This window comes from Oncorhynchus gorbuscha, linkage group LG06 (assembly GCF_021184085.1).
Source record: "Oncorhynchus gorbuscha isolate QuinsamMale2020 ecotype Even-year linkage group LG06, OgorEven_v1.0, whole genome shotgun sequence".
In the NCBI taxonomy this organism is placed as follows: domain Eukaryota; kingdom Metazoa; phylum Chordata; class Actinopteri; order Salmoniformes; family Salmonidae; genus Oncorhynchus; species Oncorhynchus gorbuscha.
In genome coordinates this window covers 76462809-76483061 of record NC_060178.1, presented here as the reverse complement: position 1 = coordinate 76483061, position 20253 = coordinate 76462809, and the positions used below count along the sequence as shown (strand labels likewise).

The 20253-nt window shown below is 40.8% G+C and overlaps 1 protein-coding gene across 3 annotated transcripts; it reads right to left on the bottom strand.

Annotated features, from left to right (window-relative positions):
• Positions 1–337: 337 nt before the first annotated feature.
• Positions 338–19932, bottom strand: LOC124038341 (GTP-binding protein SAR1a-like). Of its 3 annotated transcripts, none has more exons than XM_046354107.1 (7): positions 19849–19932; positions 7542–7614; positions 6869–6988; positions 6614–6679; positions 6383–6486; positions 2088–2219; positions 338–1544 (listed from the first exon to the last, which is right to left on the bottom strand). In XM_046354107.1, exons 2-7 carry the CDS (start codon positions 7597–7599, stop codon positions 1428–1430), a joined length of 597 nt encoding a protein of 198 aa, XP_046210063.1. In that variant the 5' UTR covers positions 7600–7614; positions 19849–19932; the 3' UTR covers positions 338–1427. The 3 variants fall into 3 exon arrangements, with proteins under 3 accessions (XP_046210063.1, XP_046210064.1, XP_046210062.1); XM_046354108.1 differs by lacking the exon at positions 19849–19932 and adding an exon at positions 17380–17802; XM_046354106.1 differs by lacking the exon at positions 19849–19932 and adding an exon at positions 16395–16454.
• Positions 19933–20253: the final 321 nt, after the last annotated feature.

Below are 20253 nucleotides of genomic sequence, written 5' to 3'. Positions count from 1 at the left end.
CAGTGGATATAGATACTTTTGTACCGGTTTCCACAAGCATCTTCACAAGGTCCTTTGCTGTTGTTCTGGGATTGATTTGCACTTTTCGACACCAAAGTACATTTATCTCTAGGAGACAGAATGAGTCTCCTTCCTGAGCGGTATGACGGCTGCATGGTCCCATGGTGTTTAAACTTGCGTACTATTGTTTGTACAGATGAACGTGGTACCTTCGGGCGTTTGGAAATTGCTCCCAAGGATGAACAAGACTTGTGGAGGTCTACAAATTTTTTTCTGAGGTCTTGGCTGATTTATTTTGATTTTCCAATGATGTCAAGCAAAGAGTCACTGAGTTTGAAGGTAGGCCTTGAAATACCTCCACCAGTTCACCTCCAATTGACTCAGATGATGTCAAGTAGCCTATCAGAATCTTGTAAAGCCATGACATAATTTTTTGGAATTTTCCAAGCTGTTTAAGGGAACAGTACACTTAGTGCATGTAAAATCTTGACCCACTGGAATTGTGATACAGTGAAATAATCTGTCTGTAAACAATTGTTGGAAAAATTACTTGTGTCATGCACAAAGTAGATGTCCTAACCGACTTGCCAAAACTATAGGTTGTTAACAAGACATTTGTGGAGTGGTTGAAGAACGAGTTTTGATGACTCCAGCCTTAAGTGTATGTAAACTTCCGATATCAAATGTTCGTGGAAGGAGAGAGCAGCAATGTCGAAAAGACACAAAAGCGGAACTGTTACACCAATAACACCTCTGAAATCCAATGCCAGCAACTTAAAAATAAACCATGGTTACGAACTGGTTCAAATCGATGCCATGTCCTACCCTGTAACGTCATCATAAGTGGGAGGAGAAATAATACTGTAATAATAAAACTGTTTGAGGTATGACTCAAAATGCCCACCACCACAGTACTTTCAGAAAGTAACAGATCATTATTGAAAATGACGCAACGTGTAAACTACACAATATTGGTTTTGAAGTTTGAATTCACTACATAGGGCTCAGACTATAAAAGGGTGTACACCAATTATTATTAGATTTTACTATTCTACTATCAAACATTTACATATTTCAACACTGTTTGAACCCAAAGAAATATGTTCAAAACACAAGAGTATAAATACTGTATCAATAAAAATATATTTGTCTTAGAAATATATTTACTTATTGAGGCCACACTTTCTCAAATGTAAAAATTACAATAAATATAGCACGCTAGCAGTTAATAGCTTTTCCAGCGGGTAGATTCCTGAGGCATGTCTGTCCTCTTGTGTACTTGGCTGACCTGAACTTGTTACACATCCATCATAGTTGCTTGAACCATGCTGGAAATGACCATTTTATTTGAAATAATCTAGCCCACCCAGTAAGTTTTGAGTTGGCTGTATAGTGTGAATCTAGTAAGAGAAATAGTGATGGATCGATCAGTCAATGTACTGTGAGAGCCAGCGGAAACCATCTCCGTATCCCTGCCTCTTCAGAACACTACACATGAAGATCTCCATGGGCCTCAGGTTCATCTCCTTCAGTGACACATTACCCTAAGGAGAGAAACACATAGGCAGAAGAGACAAGTAAAAATTACCCTCCAATCCAACCTTTTCCTTTGCATTAGAGTCAATGTGAGACTACAGAGTTACCATAATAAACTACTACAATGAAGTGGATCCTAACTGTACTCTAAATCAGTCATTTGTCATCCACATTTAGTCATTGTCAATACTAGACCCAATTGCCTAGCTCTGTAGTAGTGTTCTCACAATACCAGTATTGCAATACTATGATACCAGATTTACTTGGCAAATAGGAAAATACAAAGCAGACTTAACTCTATGGTCCTTCAAAAACCTATTAAAACACGTATGGAAAATAGTGTCGATTGTGTGCTTTCAAAATAAATCAAATGTGACAACATAATGCTGTTTTTTTCAACATTAGGACTGCTTTATGTTTTGTTTCTTTTTCTTCTTTACTTCCTAGTATGATGGTACTGGTACTATCCAATGTCAGTTGCTCTGGAGGCTGCTGCTCTAGACGGTAAATTATGTTGTGTGCATTTAACAGTAAGCCCCTCTCCTCCTCACCTTTCCGGTAGTGTGCCCAATGAGTCCGAACATCCCTCGGAGTGCGTCTTCACTGATTGCCTCTTGGCGGTCGATCTTATTCCCGAGGATAAGTACAGGCACATTGTAGATGGTCTCATCTGTTAACAGCGCCTGGAGAGGGAGAATGTAGAGGGCCAGTTAAACCTCTAAAAGTTCTACTAAGGTTTCATGTGATATTGTTTAAAGATGGTATAAAAGTAATTGTAAAAGTAATTGTAAAAAAAAAGATCCTATATAATATTTACATTTGGCCTTTACTACTATTGCCCTTAGAAACACATTGAATAAGACATGCATAAATGGCAAAAAAAAGACAGTCAAAAAATAAATAACAATGAATAAGCTGTCTGTCCTATATCTAGGAAATAAAAGAAAGCTCACAAATATTTGTTGTTTTAGACACATATTTCACTGCTTATTTTTGTTGGCTTAAAACTACCTCCATTAATTTGTATTGGTTAAATTGAGACTAGTTCTGTGACACTTGTGGGGGTCGTGTTCGTGAGAATGTCATCTTTCCATAGAGTGGTCATATTAGTTAGTAGGCCAAACCTTTCAGACGCTACAGACGTTTTCGTGACGAGACCTATTTTCGGGATGTCTCCTGGTATGACAAACAGCTCTGTAATGCTGCCATTTTCCACCTCAGATGCGGAAGGGCGACATAGGCGGATGCAGTGGATTGGGACGCAACCCATGCAATTTATATCTAGCTTAAAGACGCACTATGCAGAAATCGCACCGACATTTCCTGGTTGCTAAAATAGTAATAGTTCGTTTAGTTTCAGTTTATGTGACAAAATGGCTGTGAAATACATTTTCCATAACCAAAAATATAGTATTTTCAGTTGTTTGAAGCAGGTGTACAAAACCGAAAGTAAAAGACTAAAAAAAATAAAATGGAAGCATAGAAATACTTTAAGAATGGTGCCGGAGGGGATGACCAACTGATGACTAACTCCTAATCAACTGTGCTATTTTGTTATTTTTTTCACATTGTTTGTAACTTTGTTTTCTGGACATCAGAACAGCGATTACTCACCTCGAACTGGAAGAATACTTTTTCTTTAACGAGTCTGACGCAAAAGATATCCTGTTTTCTTGGGAACAGGCCCAAATCCGGAGGTAAGGCTGCCTTAAGAGAATTTGTAGACGAGTGAGTAAACCTCCACTACCATCTGTTCTATTGGCCAACGTGCAATCATTGGAAAAGAAAATGGATGATATACGATCAAGACTATCCTACCAACGGGATGTTTCACGAGTCGTGGCTGAACAACAACACGGATAATATAGAGCTGACGTGATTTTCCATGTATCGGCAGGACAGAGAAGCTACGTCTGGCAAGACGCGGGTGGGGGTGTGTGTCTATTTGTCAACAGCTGGTGCACGATGTCTAATATTAAAGAAGTCTCAAGGTATTGCTCGCCTGAGGTAGAGTACCTTATGATAAGCTTTAGACCACACTATATACCAAGAGTTCTCTTCTATATTATTTTTCGGAGCTGTCTATTTACCACCACTAACCGATGCTGGCACTAAGACAGCCCTCAACCAGCTGTACAAGGCCATAAGCAAACAAGAAAATGCTCATCCAAAAGCGGCGCTCCTAGTGGCTGGGGACTTTAATGCAGGCAAACTTAAATCCGTTTTACCTAATTTCTACCAGCATTTCACATGTGCAACCAGAGGAGAAAAAAACAAAAACAACTCTAGACCACCTTTACTCCACACACAAATATGCATACAAAGCTCGTCCTCCATTTGGCAAATATGACCATAATTCTATCCTCCTGATTCCTGCTTACAAGCAAAAACTAAAGCAGGAAGTACCAGTGACTCGCTCAATACAGAAGTGGTCAGATGACATGGATGTTACGCTACAGGGCTGTTTTGCTAGCACAGACTGGAAAATGGGATTCATCCAATGTCATTGAGGTGTATACCACCTCAGTCATCGGCTTCATCAATAAGCGCATCGACAACGACGTAGTCATCCCCACAGTGACCATGCGTACATATCCCAACCAGAAGCCATGGATGACAAAGGCTGTTTATGTAATGCGGATGTTGCTCATAATCCATGGCTTCTGGTTGGGATGTGTACGTACGGTCACTGTGGGAACGACGTCGTCAATGCACTTATTGATGAAGCCGATGACTGCTAAGCCCTCAGACGAACCATCAAACAAGCAAAGCGTCAATACTGGATTAGGATTGAATCCTATTACACCGGCTCTGACACTCGTCGGATGTGGCAGGGCTTGAAAACTGTTACGGAGTACAAAGGGAAACCCAGCTGCAAGCTGCCAAGTGATGCGAGCCTACCAGATGAGCTAAATGCCTTTTATGCAACACTGAAGCATGCATGAGAGCACCAGCTGTTCCGGACGACTGTGTGATAGAGCTCTCGGTAGCCGATGTGCGCAAGACCTTTAAACAGGTCAACATTCACAAAGCCGTAAGGCCAGACGGATTACCAGGACGTGTACTCAAAGCCAACTGGCAAGTGTCTTCACTGACATTTTAAACCTCTACATGTTTCAAGCATACCACCATAGTCCCTGTGCCCAAGAAAGCAAAGGTAACCTGCTTAAATTATTACCTCCCCGTAGCACTCACATCTATAGCCATGAAGTGCTTTGAAATTCTAGTCATGGCTCACATCAACACCATCATGCCAGATACACTAGACCCACTCCAATTTGCATACCGCCCCAACATATCCCCAGATGCAATCTCTATTGCCCTCCACACTGCCCTTTCCCACCTGGACAAAAGGAACACCTATGTGGGAATGCTGTTCAAGGACTACCGCTCAGCGTTCAACACCATTGAGCCCACTAAGCTAAGGACCCTGGGACTAAACACCTCCCTCTGCAACTGGATCCTGGACTTTCTGACGGGCCGCCCGCAGGTGGTAAGGGTAGGCAACAACACGTCTGCCACACTGATTCTCAACACAGGAGCCCCTCAGGGGTGAATGCTTAGTCCCCTCCTGCACTCCCTGTTCACCCATGACTTGAGTGGCCAAACACGACTCAAACACCATCATTACGTTTGCTGACGGCAACAGTGGTAGGCCTGATTAGCGACAACGATGAGATAGCCTATAGGGAGGAGGTCAGAGACCTGGCAGTGTGGTGCCAGGACAACAACCTCTCCCTCAATTTTAGCAAGACAAAGGAGTGATCGTGGACTACAGGAAAAGGCAGGCAGAACAGGCTCCCATTAACATCGATGGGGCTTTAGTGGACCGGGTCAAGAGTTTCAAGTTCCTTGGTGTCTACATCACCAACAAACTATCATGGTCCAAACACACCAAGACAGTCGAAGAGGGCACTATACCTTTTCCACCTCAGGAGACTGAAAATACTTGGCATGGGTCCCCAGATCCTCAAAAGTTTTGCATCTGCACCATCGAGAGCATCCTGACAGGTTGCATCACCGTCTGGTATGGCAACTGCTCAGCATTTGACCGTAAGGCAGTGGTAGTGGCTTCCTGCCATCCAGGACCTATATACTAGGCGGTGTCAGAGGAAAGCCCAAAAATTGTCAAAGACTCTAGTCACCCAAGTCATAGACTGTTCTCTCTGATACCGCACCAAATGGCTCTTAAACAGTTTCTTGACACCAAGCCATAAGACTGCTGAACAATTAATCAAATGGCCACCCGGACTATTGACATTGACACACCCCCCATTTGCGGCTACTCGCTGTTTATTTTCTATGCATAGTCACTTTACCTTTATGTACAAATTACCTCGACTAACCTGTACCTCCTGTATATAGTCTTGTTATATAAATTGTCACTTTTTTCCCATTAAAAAAAACAACTTGTTAATTTGGTAAATATTTTCTTAACTCTTCCTTTAACTGCATTGTTGGTCAAGGGCTTGTAAGTAAGCATTTAACGGTAATGCTTATTCATAGTTGTTGTAGTCAGCGCATGTGACAAATAAAGTTTGTTTTCAACGAGTGACAGATCTACCACTCAAATTTCTACGTAACTTTTTCCGGGGTCGCCCAAAAAGTTACATATTGCAGCTTTTAAACTGATGGATTTCGATCAGGATTTTTGGATTATGTTCATTAAGTTGATGCACGGGTGCGTCAATAAACGTAAGGATTAATGCCCTGCTCATCAGTGAAAAGCAATGGTGTATTGATTATCATTTAGCCATACAATAACTACTGGGTGTAAGATACTGTATACTGCTTATTTACTACTACCATCTATTTTCTTTGTAGAATTGTGTTGGGGGTTGCTTACATCCAGTTCAATTTTGGCTTCTTGTAGTCTCTCATGGTCTGCACAATCCACCAGGTAGACTATACCATTTATAGCTGGGAGGTAGTTCTTCCAGATTCTTCTGGCTGTGAGTGAAAATCAAAGCAGTTTCATTGATCCCAAGTGACTTGTCCCTGCCACTTATGCCTTGGTATCACCTGAAGATTTCAAGACTTAACCATAAGTTAACCAAGTTTGAGTTCTAATGTGTACCTTGTGTGTGACCACCAAGATCAAATGTTGTGAATGTCATCCCAGCAATGGTTAACTCTTCTGATGCTGTGGGACAGAGGCAGACAAATAGACTACTTTAGGAACACCAGACAAAGGTCATTCAATAAGAGCACTTAAAAGAGAACGATGGACAGCCATAGGTAAGTCGCTCTGGATAAGAGCGTCTGCTAAATGACTTAAATGTAAATGTAATAGGTAAGTAAGCAAAAGGTGTCTGAACCTCCTTTGCCTTACTGGGATGTAGGGTTGGCACATGCTGTCCCAGTCGGTCATCTCTGAGCATGTGCAGTAGTGTTGTTTTCCCAGCATTGTCCAAACCAAGGAACACCAGCTTCCCAGACTTCTTATACAAACCTGGAGGGAGATACAAGCGAAGAGACAGTCTATTTACCATCAAATTTAAAGTAGGAAAATATGATGCTGACAATACGACATGGGATTTGATTTGACCATAATATGATTAGGTTAGGAATGTGGTTGAGAAAGAAAACACAGTTATTGGTACAGCATGAGTCAAACGCTACAGATACACTCAGAAATAAAGTTGATCACTCTTCAGTATGTAATTCATCTTTCTTCAGTAGTTAGTTTGAATGATTGAATGGTTTAAATTGTATTATAGATTGGGTGGTTCGAGCCCTGAATTCTGATTGGCTGACAGCAGTAGTATATGAGACTGTATACCACGGGTATAACAAAACATGTATTTTTACTGTTCTAATTACGTTGGTATCCAGTTTATAATAGCAATAAGGCACCTCAGGGCTGTGATTTATGGCCAATATACTACGGCTAAGGGTTGAATCTAGGCACTCCCCGTTGCATCATGCATAAGAACAGCCCTTAGCCGTGGTATATTGGCCAAATACCACACTTCCTCTAGGCTTATCGCTTAAATGCACTGTACCTAGTAACTGCAGCACACCACTGAGGCCTCTGTAGATCCAGTTAAATATAAACGACATGTCTGTTATCTTCACCTGAAACAGAAAGGTTAAATAACAGTCACTTACAGTGTTAAATGAAACTCCTGACGGTACTTAACTATACTCAGCTTCATTCATTAGAGGACAGACAAGGGCCAACTACAACTCTGCCACGCAAGAGAAAGTTAGACATATTGCCTCTACACATTGCTTATGGCTCTACCCATATACTACACATTGTATTTGTGAAAGAGCAAGTAAAGTGCCAAGTTTCCCAGACATTTTCCATATGCACCGAATTTCTCTCAAATTTTGTGCACAAATTTGTTTACATCCCTGTTAGTGAACATTTCTCCTTTGCCAAGATAATCCAGCCACCTGACAGGTGTGGTATATCAAGAAGCTGATTAAACAGCATGATCATTACACAGGTGAACCTAGTGCTGGGGCCACGAAAATGTGCAGTTGTCACACAACACAATGCCACAGATGTCTCAAGTTTTGAGGGACCGTGCAATTGGCATGCTGACTGTAGGAATGTCCACCAGAACTGTTGCCAGATATAGAAATGAACATTGAATTATTATAAGCCACCTCCAACATCGTTTTAGAGAATTTGGCAGTACCTCCAACTGGCCTTATAACCGCAGACCACATGTAACCATGCCAGCCCAACACAATTGGCCATTTGAATGCACAGAGATACTGTGACGAGATCCTAGAGGCCCATTGTCACGCCGTTCAGCCACTGACATCACCTCATGTTTCAGCATGATAATGCACGGCCCCATGTCGCAAGGATCTGTACACAATTTCTGGAAACTTTAAAATGTCCCAGTTCTTCCATGGCCTGCATACTCACCAGACATGTCACCCATTGAGCATGTTTGGGATGCTCTGGATCGCAGTGTACAACAGCATGTTCCAGTTTCCGACAATATTCAGCAACTTTGAACAGCCATTGAAAAGTAGTGGGACAACATTCTACAGAACACAATCAATAGCCTGATCAACTCTACGTGAAGGAGATGTGTCGCGCTGCATGAGGCAAATGGTGGTCACACCAGATACTGACAGGTTTAGTGATCCATGCCCACATTTTTTTTTTATCAACAGATGCATATCTGCATTCCCAGTCATGTGAAATCCATAGATTAGGGCCTAATGAATGTATTTCAATTGACTGATTTCCTGAACTGTAACTCTAATTTCAAATATTTGAAATAGTTGCATGTTGCATTTCTATTTTCGTTCAGTGAAATAACAAAATCTCAAAAAAATTGTTAGATGTGATACAATTTGTTTATCAATGAAACATGATGAAATAAAAATACAGAAATAGTCAATTGATATAATATAACAGCTAAATCACAAATCACACAGCGCAATAGACTTAGTCACACATACAGTGGGGCAAAAAAGTAGTTAGTCAGCCACCAATTGTGCAAGTTCTCCCACTTACAAAGATGAGAGGCCTGTAAGTTTCATCATAGGTACACTTCAACTATGACAGACGAAATGAGAAAAAAAATCCATAAAATCACATTGTAGGATTTTTAATGAATTTATTTGCTAATTATGGTGGAAAATAAGTATTTGGTCACCTACAAACAAACAAGATTTCTGGCTCTCACAGACCTGTAACTTCTTCTTTAAGAGGCTCGTCTGTCCTCCACTCGTTACCTGTATTAATGGCACCTGTTTGAACTTGTTATCAGTGTAAAAGACACCTGTCCACAACCTCAAACAGTCACACTCCAAACTCCACTATGGCCAAGACCAAAGAGCTGTCAAATACACCAGAAACAAAATTGCAGACTTGCACCATGCTGGGAAGACTGAATCTGCAATAGGTAAGCAGCTTGGTTTGAATAAATCAACTGTGGGAGCAATTATTAGGAAATGGAAGACATACAAGACCACTGATAATCTCCCTCGATCTGGGGCTCCACGCAAGATCTCACCCTCTGGGGTCAAAATTATCACAAGAACGGTGAGCAAAAATCCCAGAACCACACGGGGGGACCTAGTGAATTACCTGCAGAGAGCTGGGACCAAATTAACAAAGCCTACCATCAGTAACACACTACACCGCCAGGGACTCAAATCCTGCAGTGCAAGACGTGTCTCCCTGCTTAAGACAGTACATGTCCAGGCCGGTCTGAAGTTTGCTAGAGAGCATTTGGATGATCCAGAAGAAGATTGGGAGAATGTCATATGCTCAGATGAATCCAAAATATAAATTTTTGGTAAAAACTCAACTCGTCGTGTTTGGAGGACAAAGAATGCTGAGTTGCATCCAAAGAACACCATACCTACTGTGAAGCATGGGGGTGGAAACATCATGCTTTGGGGCTGTTTTTCTGCAAAGTGACAAGGACGACTGATCCGTGTAAAGGAAAGAATGAATGGGGCCATGTATCATAAGATTTTGAGTGAAAACCTCCTTCCATCAGCAAGGGCTTTGAAGTTGAAACGTGGCTGGGTCTTTCAGCATGACAATGATCCCAAACACACCGCCCGGGCAACGAAGGAGTGGCTTCGTAAGAAGCATTTCAAGGTCCTGGAGTGGCCTAGCCAGTCTCCAGATCTCAACCCCATAGAAAATCTTTGGAGGGAGTTGAAAGTCTGTGTTTCCCAGCAACAGCCCCAAAACATCACTGCTCTAGAGGAGATCTGCATGGAGGAATGGGCCAAAATACCAGCAGCAGTGTGTGAAAACCTTGTGAAGACTTACAGAAAACATTTGGCCTCTGTTATATACCCTTTGTTGGCAATGACAAAGTATTGAGATAAACTTTTGTTATTGACCAAATACTTATTTTCCACCATCATTTGCAAATAAATTCAATACAAATCCTACAATGTGATTTTCTGGATTTTTTTCTCTCTCATTTTGTCTGTCATAGTTGAAGTGTACCTTTGATGAAAATCACAGGCCTCTCTCATCTTGTTAAGTGGGAGAACTTGCACAATTGGTGGCTGACTAAGTACTTTTTCCCCCACTGTATATAACCTCCAATAGAGCCCCACAGTGGGTGGTCAAACAAGGACATGGTTCCAATAATTTTTCCACCATTAATTTATTCATTTTAGAAACACTTAAAATAAGTGCTGTTTCCTTGTAGGTTAACCCTAGCATGACATTTTGATAACCATATAAATCGCTCTAGAACAAGGTTGCTTTTATCCATATTAGAGGTTGACCGATTATGATTTTTCAATACCGATACCAATTATTGGAGGACCAAAAAAAGCCGAAACCGATTCATATCTATCTATATATAGATATCTTTGTAATAATGACAATTACAACAATACTGAATGAACACTTATTTTAACTTAATATAATACATAAATAAAATCTATCTAGCCTCAAATAAATAATGAAACATGTTCAATTTGGTGTAAATAATGCAAAAACACAGTGTTGGAGAATAAAGTAAAAGTGCAATATGTGCCATGTAAGAAAGATAACGTTTAAGTTCCTTGCTTAGAACATATGAAAGCTGGTGGTTCCTTTTAACATGAATCTTCAATATTCCCAGTTAAGTTTTAGGTTGTAGTTATTATAGGAATTATAGGACTATTTCTCTCTCAACCAATTGTATTTAATATACCTTTGACTATTAGATGTTCTTATAGGCACTATAGTATTGCCAACCTAATCTCGGGAGTTAATAGGCTTGAAGTCATAAACAGCGCTGTGCTTCAAGCATTGCGAAGAGCTGCTGGCAAACACAGGAAAGTGGTGTTTGAATGAATGCTTACGAGCCTGCTGCTGCCTACCACCGCTCAGTCAGACTGCTCTATCAAATATCTAATCATAGACTTAATTATAATATAATTATCAAAGAGAAATACGAGCCTTTGGTCATTAATATGGTCAAATCCGGAAACTATCATTTTGAAAACAAAACGTTCATTCTTTCAGTGAAATATGGAACCGTTCCGTATTTAATCGAATGGGTGGCATCCCCAAGTCTAAATATTGCTGTTACATTGCACAACCTTCAATGTTATGTCATAATTATGTAAAATTCTGGCAAATGAATTACGGTCTTTGTTAGGAATAAATGGTCTTCACACAGTTCGCAACGAGCCTGGCAGCCCAAACTGCTGCATATACCCTGACTCTGCTTGCACTGAACGCAAGAGAAGTGACACAATTTCCCTAGTTAATATCGTCTGCTAACATGGATTTCTTTTAACTAAATATGCAGGTTTTAAAAAATATACTTGTGTATTGATTTTAAGAAAAGCACTGATGTTTATGGTTAGGTACATTGGTGCAACGATTGTGCTTTTTCGCAAATGCGCTTTTGTTAAATCATCACCCGTTTGGCAGAGTAGGCTGTGATTCGATGATAAATTGATTGTTTTTTATAAGATAAGTTTAATGCTAGCTAGCACATTACCTTGGCTCCTTGCTGCACTCACGTAACAGGTGGTCAGTCTGCCACACAGTCTCCTCGTGGATTGCAATGTAATCGGCCATAATCGGTATCCAAAAATGCCGATTCCCAATTTATATGAAAAGTTGAAATCGGCCCTAATTCATCAGCCATGACCTCTAATCAATATATTCAGCTATTTACTCAGATTCTAAAATGCTAATTAGCATCAAAGTAGACATCATGCAAGACTACAAATCTGCAGCTCCTGCACTTCATCTCTAGCTGACACCTTTGCTAGCAGGTAGTGTCAATTTAAAACTTGCACAAGACAGCTCACAGAATTGTAAATTATAGAAATGTAGCCAATTTATTAATTGCTAAATGTAGCTAACATTAGATAGTTAATCCAGAGATTCTTACATTTGCCTCGATTTGGTTTGCTCATCCAGATCATCATGGCATTTGTAGTTCTTTATGATAGCCACATTAGCATTTCATTTTTGGGGTGGCAAATACAGGTGAAGATATTGTTAAGTCACCTTGTCCTAGAGAGATTTGCACGTATATCAAAACGTCATGCCAGGGTAAGCCTACACAAAACACAGACCTTATTTCATGGTGGAAAAAACAATTGAAACCATTTCTCTGTTTGACCGCTAGGTTTCATGGGTATTGCAACCAATGTTCCCACTAATTGTTTGGGCACTGAGCAAATTTCAATTACTGTGACCACTGAGGCTGTACCCACTTTAAGTTCGTTTTAAGTGGCCATGTAGGCCACTGTGGCTATTTGATCATAATGTACGCCTACCATCAAAAACAATGGAGAAAATGCATCCCATTACATTTTAACATGGAAATAGCTGTTCTACCCTTCAGCCTACAGTAGCAGCCAATGTGTGGTGTTCAATGTAGGCCTATATACCATGAGACTTTTGAAGAAAAAAACAACACTTTACAAAATAAAATTCATTATTATTCCCATACTATTATTACAGAGAATCAGACTAATTATATTGGCAAACTATATTTGACTCGCTTTTCAATGAGGTCTAGAAATGTATACGTTTTGTGCCCTTGTAGGAAGCAATCACAGCCCTATTGCTGACTACAAATTATCTTTCACTGGGCTAATATATCTCACTTACTAGCAAAGGATATGAACAAAATGTGCACACGTGGCTACGTGGCTACATACATCACTTTGATCTCAAATCAAGCTAATTTACTCACGACCGCTCATTCTGTAAACACAGTCTGTGTAGAGTAAGGGCTGAGTAGTGCATGTCAACTCAATAGAATCCTACTCCGATGCGTTCTGCCAACAACAAAATCTCTTGCATAGTTCATTTTGTATCGGTATGTTTGCATTGAAAGTGGCTAATATTGCATTGATTCGATCACAATTGCCACAGTAAAGGGAAACATTGATAGTGTTTACAGGGAAAACTCTAGAACAGAGGACACCAACCTTTTCTGAGTCAAGATCACTTAGAGTCAAAATGCAAGCCTCGATCTACCATTAAGATTTTTTTAAACATGACTTTAAAAAAAAAGCCTATGCAACACTAACCAATTTAAAACAGTACTGTAACAATGAAGTTTGTGCTGTAAGCTATAGGCCCAATATATTATCACCGCATATTGGCTTTGCTTTAATTTCCCTGCCAATGCATTGTTGTTCTTGACCAATCTTTTAAAATTATATTTCAACATTTGAGGTAGGCTATATGATTAACAGATCTGTTGTTGTATTACTTGTGAAGCACAGCTGAGTGAGTGTAACAGATAGGAAATACAAGTTTGTGTAGGCTTTTCCTCAGATCAGCCTTTGGAGGTCGAGCAACAAACTGACCTGTGTCTCTGTTGCCGAACACATTTAACTTCACCACAGTATTTAGTAGTAGTGACTAGGGTTGCAAAGAATCGGAAACTTTCCGGTAAATTTCAGGAACAGTTAACCTTTTTTTTTGTGGGATACACAAGGAAATTCTAGGTCTTGTGGCATATTTTGTTTAAACTATCCCCAATTCAATGGAATTGCAACCCTCTGCATGCACAGTGCACTCTTCCATCACATGTACAGCTGATTCTCAAGGTCTTGCACACTAATGAGATGATTTGAGCCCACACAAACTACACTGTCTGAGCTAAGGACTACATGCTTTCTGGTAAGTTTTGATTACAATACTGTGTGGGGTGAATATACAGTATTTTATATGACATACATTATTTTTTATTAACTAGTAAATAGTAGCCTACAGCAAAGTGTGTTTAAATCATTTCTAACTTGTTAACAATTTCTGCTAGTTAGTTTTTGCTACCTTGTGGGTTTTAACTTGCTTGAGCCTGCTAACTGAGTGTTAATTCACCTGTTTCCATACATGTTTCATGCTTAAACAACTCCTTTGTAAGATACATGTTTTATCTAACTGCTTAAGTATTTATCTGTACATGGAATTGTATTTGTTGTTTAAAAACTATTTTTACATGAAAATGCCACAGGCACTATCTGATGTGGGAGACATTTCACTGCAGCTAATGTAGAAGGAAAAGCTGTGTACATTTGCAAATATTGTGCCAAATCCCTCTATTCGAGGTGAAAATTATGAATCAGACACCTTATCGATAGCAACAGCTCATGGTCCTCCTGGAATCAGAATTTCTTTTGACACAATGGAGGAACGTAGTCAGAGAAATGCTGATGAATGTCTTGCTCGAGCTGTGTATGCAACTGGTTCACCTCTGATGCTCACAGGCTATGTGTATTGGAAGAGATTTCGGAATGTTCTTCGCCCAGTGTACACCCCTCCAACCAGACATGCTTTATCTACTCATTTGCTGGATGCAGAGTTCAAGTGAAGGTCAAGCAAATCATAGAGAAAGCAGACTGTAATGCAATCATCTCTGATGGGTGGTTGAATGTTCGTGGGCAAGGAATAATTAACTACATCATCTCCACCCCTCAACCAGTATTCTACAAGAGCACAGACACAAGGGACAACAGACACACAGGTTTCTACATTGCAGATGAGCTGAAGGCAGCCATCAATGACCTTGGACCACAGAAGGTATTTGCACTGGTGACAGACAATGCTGCAAACATGAAGGCTGCTTGGTCTAAAGTGGAGGAGTCCTGCCCTCACATCACACCAATTGACTGTGCTGCTCATGCATTGAATCTGCTCCTCAAGGACATCATGGCACTGTAAACAGTGGATACACTCTCCAAGAGAGCCAAGAAAATAGTTAGGTATGTGAAGGGTCGCCAAGTTATTGCTGCAATCTACCTCACCAAGCAAAGTGAGAAGAATAAGAGCACCACATTGAAGCTGCCCAGCAACACTTGTTGGGTGGAGTTGTCATCATGTTTGACAGTCTCCTTGAGGGGAAGGAGTGTCTCCAAGAAATGGCCATATCACAGTCTGCCGATCTGGACAGCCCCATCAAGAGGATCCTCCTGGGTTATTTTTGGGAGAGTGGTAAGCAGCCTGAAACTCCTGAACCCTATAGCGGTAGCCATTGCACGGATTGAGGGAGACAACTCCATCCTGTTGGATGTTAGAGGTTAGAAAGTGATAGTGAAGATGAGGCCTCAGAGTCTGATGTTCAAGAGGTGGACATTGAGGAGGTCTAGGTAGAAGAGATGGAAGCCTGAGAGGAAGACAACCAAAGCTTCAGTTTCTAGACTATCATTTTACAGATGTATGTTGAAAACGGTTTTGGGAGATGTGATGGATCATTGGGATCATTCAAAATTCCCTTTCTTTTGTTGTTCAGTGAAATCCTCCCATGTGAAGAGTCAACTCATTTAATTAAAGTTCAATTTGTAACTAATTGTTGTTGCTGTTTTTTTCTATTGGAAAGATTTAATAATTTGCAATTATGTCTAGTTATAATAAGGTGAAAGGTTTATGTTTCTGTCTCCATATGATATGGTAAATATATCCAATGCAAAACAACATCTACATTTAAATGGTATTAATATTAATTTGCATATTCCCACGTAAAGTTTCCACCTCTGAATATTCCACAAAATGTGCAACCTGAGTAGTGGCATTTTTCATAATAGTATAGGGTGAAAAAAATACAAATAACTCACTGTATGCGGCCCCTCAGATTACATGGTTAATAGCATGGAGCATCCACCCGCAATACATCCCAATACCCATGACAGGTTTAGACCCCTTACCCCAAGGCAGTAGTAATATAAAGATAGTCTCATTATTTTAAAGCAGAACTATATTACCAGTTTTAAGGAAACACAACTGGCAAAATAGCACAGAATAACCTACGGTAACCTACCTCACGTGCAAGGTTAGCCTAGCTTGAAGACACTATATCAGATATCCCAATAACAAACTAAAATAACGAATGACACCCGTTACTGTGTTCATGGGGTCTGTATGAGGTCTAATAGAAGTAACGTAAACTCACCCCATTCCTTACAAATGTGCGCAACTGCAACATTCAAACGAGGCTACAAAGAAAACTAATGGGACTGTTGCGACTGTGTTTCCTTCAAAATCGGGGGTGTGAACTGTTTCTATTCAAGCGTTGATCGACATGGTAATGGCTCTATAGTATTGGAGAAAAGTTGAAAAAACGGGCCCCCCTTTACATCGTGGCGTGTCATGTCGTAACGTACAGCACGCATTAAGCAACTATTTCTGTCTTACAATCTCTCTCCACCAGGTGTAGCACTTCTCTCGTCCTTTTGAAAAAAGAAATGGACAGTGACGTGGGTAAAGGGTGGGATACCTAGTCTTTTTTGAGTCATCGTTGCATGCATCATCATTCTCAAAGCCGCTGTTTACTTTAGCACCGCCCTAAAAACCCGATTCGAATTCGATACAAACCTTCAAATAGGTATGCAATGACAAACTCTTTATAGTGTTTTATTTACATTTTAGAGGCGATAAGTTGGACAGATCGAGTGAAAAAAAGCCATTTTCCCACACGACATCTCCTTCTCACCATCACGCATTAGTTTCGCTTCCGCACCCGCCATTTTCAATTTGCCTGCTTGAATTACGCAGAAACGGGCAGCGTTTAGGTCATGTCATTTATTTTGTTGGAAAGATGAGAAATTGTGCTTTACAATGGTATTGGCATTACAGTTGATCTGGAGTTGTTGGGGCGCTAAAATAAGGGAAATTGTACGGACCAAGGCGATGTACGAGTATACGTGAGTTTACGTTAGTCTGCAACGTTGTCACGGTAATATTATTCTCCTTTGAATGGCTAATTAGGCCTAAATGTTCAGTATTAGGTGTCCCTTATCCTTGCACTAACGTTACTATAATGTCAAACAACTGAAAAGTCCCCAACTTTAGATTTCCTCTTCTTTCAGGTCATAAACAGAAAGTTCAATTACTTCCAGGGAATATTTTAGAACTAACGTTAAATCACTTCAACTCACGGTAACAATTATTTGATGTCCATCACTCTGGCGAAAAAGACAGTCATTCGGTGGTATGGAACAATCCTCTTCCAGAACTAGCACGTCCTCTTTCTCCAACGATACTCAGACGTAAGTTACTTTCTGAATTCGGCTCCTCTCTACTCGTTATCGTTCTTTCTCTCCTCATTTTACAACACACTTGCCTGCGCACTCCCTCGAGCCATCTCTCCCGGGGACCTTTTTTAGAACAGGTGTTGTGCCGAAAATCTCCCCCCTGTCAGAATTCTCCCCCCTTCGCGATCTTCATTGCTGCTACTTGCTTGCGAGTTGAGACTTCTGCTCTCCACTCCGTTGTAAATGTAGCCTACATTTTACTGATCTTAATAGCAGAACGCATTTTTGTCTGGAGTTTTCGGTTTGGCTATTTGTTTCAAGTGTATGTGGCGGTTCTAGCTTGTATGGCGCCCTGGGCGAACCCCCCTTCAGCGCCCACCCCCCTTCAGCGCCCACCCCCCCCTTCAGCGCCCACCCCCCTTCAGCGCCCCCCCTTCAGCGCCCACCTCCCCTTCAGCGCCCACCTTCAGCGCCCACCCCCCTTCAGCGCCCACCCCCCTTCAGCGCCCACCCGCCCGAACCTCCCCTTCAGCGCCCACCCGCCCGAACCTCCCCTTCAGCGCCCGCCCCCTGTGGACAAGATGCTGCGCTGGACAGCTGCCCGTACCTAAATCCGCTACTGATTTGTATTAGTCTATAAATAAATCTCTTTGCCAAAATTCGTCATCTCTCCCATGTCTTATTCGACAAGTATTTTTGAAAGTGTAAGATAATTCAGCCATAGTTGTTCTGAAATGTTTATTGCTTGTCAACATTTTACTCCATGTTTAAGATAACACACATTTACATTTAAGTCATTTAGCAGACGCTCTTATCCAGAGCATTTCGGTTGCCTATCCGGAGGTGAAGTTTGTTCTATAGAAAGTATTTGACTCTAGCCACATAATTAAGGAAATTAGAAGGGGGGGGGGTTGGCAGGGGGGAGATTTTCGGCACAACACCGGCAGTGATGTCACCTGGCTCACAGTAGTCTTGGAAAGCCATATTCCTAGACTCCACCACATGAGCATACATTTAAATAATTGTATTTTTCTGGGCTGATGGTGCCTACATATCTGAAGGTCCGTCTGCCTCTCAACATCCCTCCACTCTCCCTTTCCTCCACTGACACTGACCAAAAAGGGCCACCATCTTCCAGCGGAGTGTGAAACTCGAGTCACATGGCATTATTTATGCCACATGCACAAATTCATGTTACTCCTATGAAAGAGAGAAAGTGAAATATTCCTTGACATAAACTCCCAAAGCCACTAATAATAACACAAGCCACTTTCCTACACTCATTGCTGCTGCAGTGCAACGCTGAATGGAAATAGGAAGAACACACATTTTATAGCTTATAAGAGTGTTGACAGTGCTGAGTAAGAACTTAAACATGAACTCACTAATAAAAACAGCATCTCTTTGCTGTTTTTGTTGATAGTCTCTGCGTTGTGCATGGTGATCTTAGGCTTGTGTGCAGCTTCTCAGCCATGGAAACTCATTTCATAAAGCTCCTGAGGAACAGTTTGTGTCCAGAGGCAGTTTGGAACTCTGTAGTGAGTGTTGCAACCAAGGACTTGACCATTTTTACATGCTTCAGCACTCAGTGGTCCCATTCTGTGAGTTTGTGTGGCCTACCACTTTGTGGCTGTGTTTGTCTATGGAGATTGTATGGTAGTGTGCTCAATTTTATATACCTGTCAGCAACAAATGTGGCTGAAATAGCCTAATCCACTAATTTGATGGGGTGTCCACATACATTTGTATATATAGTGCAGGTAGACAACTGTCACCCATTCACACTAACCGGGAGCTGGCTTACTGATCATAGCAGTCAGACTGTCTATAAAAATAGTCCAGCAAGAACAAATTGTGGCTACAGATGACATTTGATACCTCTGGGGCAGCCATGACTGACTGATACACACGTCACATTCTTGATAGTGTCTACTAACTTGCTGTGTGAATATCATGACAGTGACCTTAAGGAATGCAACTAATTCTAGAGTTTACCTATATATGCCCGGCTATGATAAAACGCAAGGTTGTTGGAGTAAGATTTGTTATTGACTATAGATATACAATGGACAATATATCTATAGGCCTATAGGCCTACTGTTATTGACTATAGATATACAATGGACAATATAATATATCTATAGGCCTACTGTTGTTGACACCATATAGTAATCCAGTCTGGGAGCAGGTGACTGTAAACTTGCAACATCAGCGTTGCTAGAATATACATCAGTGTAAACAAAAAACAAGCCGAGGCAGAAAAGGTCGCAAAACAATCCACTCCAATTGATCAAACTCAAAACATACTGGTCTGATAAACAAGTGTGTAACGCTGATTTTCATGGAATTGATGGCAAAAATTTGATCATTTACCTTGTGTCCGTGGCTCTAACACGTCCCGTTACTTTTGGTCAAGGCTTTTTTTCCGTGAATGACTGGTCCAAAAATAATTTGAGTTTACCGGAACTGCGTAACAACTGCTATTGGGACAGGCGTCACATAAAATTACGATCCCATACCTTTATAATTTGATTTTCTAAGACAAGGAACTCAGAATCTCACATCATAACACAGTTTATATATTTTTCAAATATAAAAATACACAAATGGCAATTTATAGTCGCACCACTATGCAGAGAATGTTCCATAGGGCGGCGCACAATTGCCCCAGCGTCGTCCGGGTTAGGGGAGGATTTGGCCGTCATTGTAAATAAGAATTTGTTCTTAACTGACTTATATAAAGGTTAAAAAAAAATCAAATGACAATTCCTGAGCGCC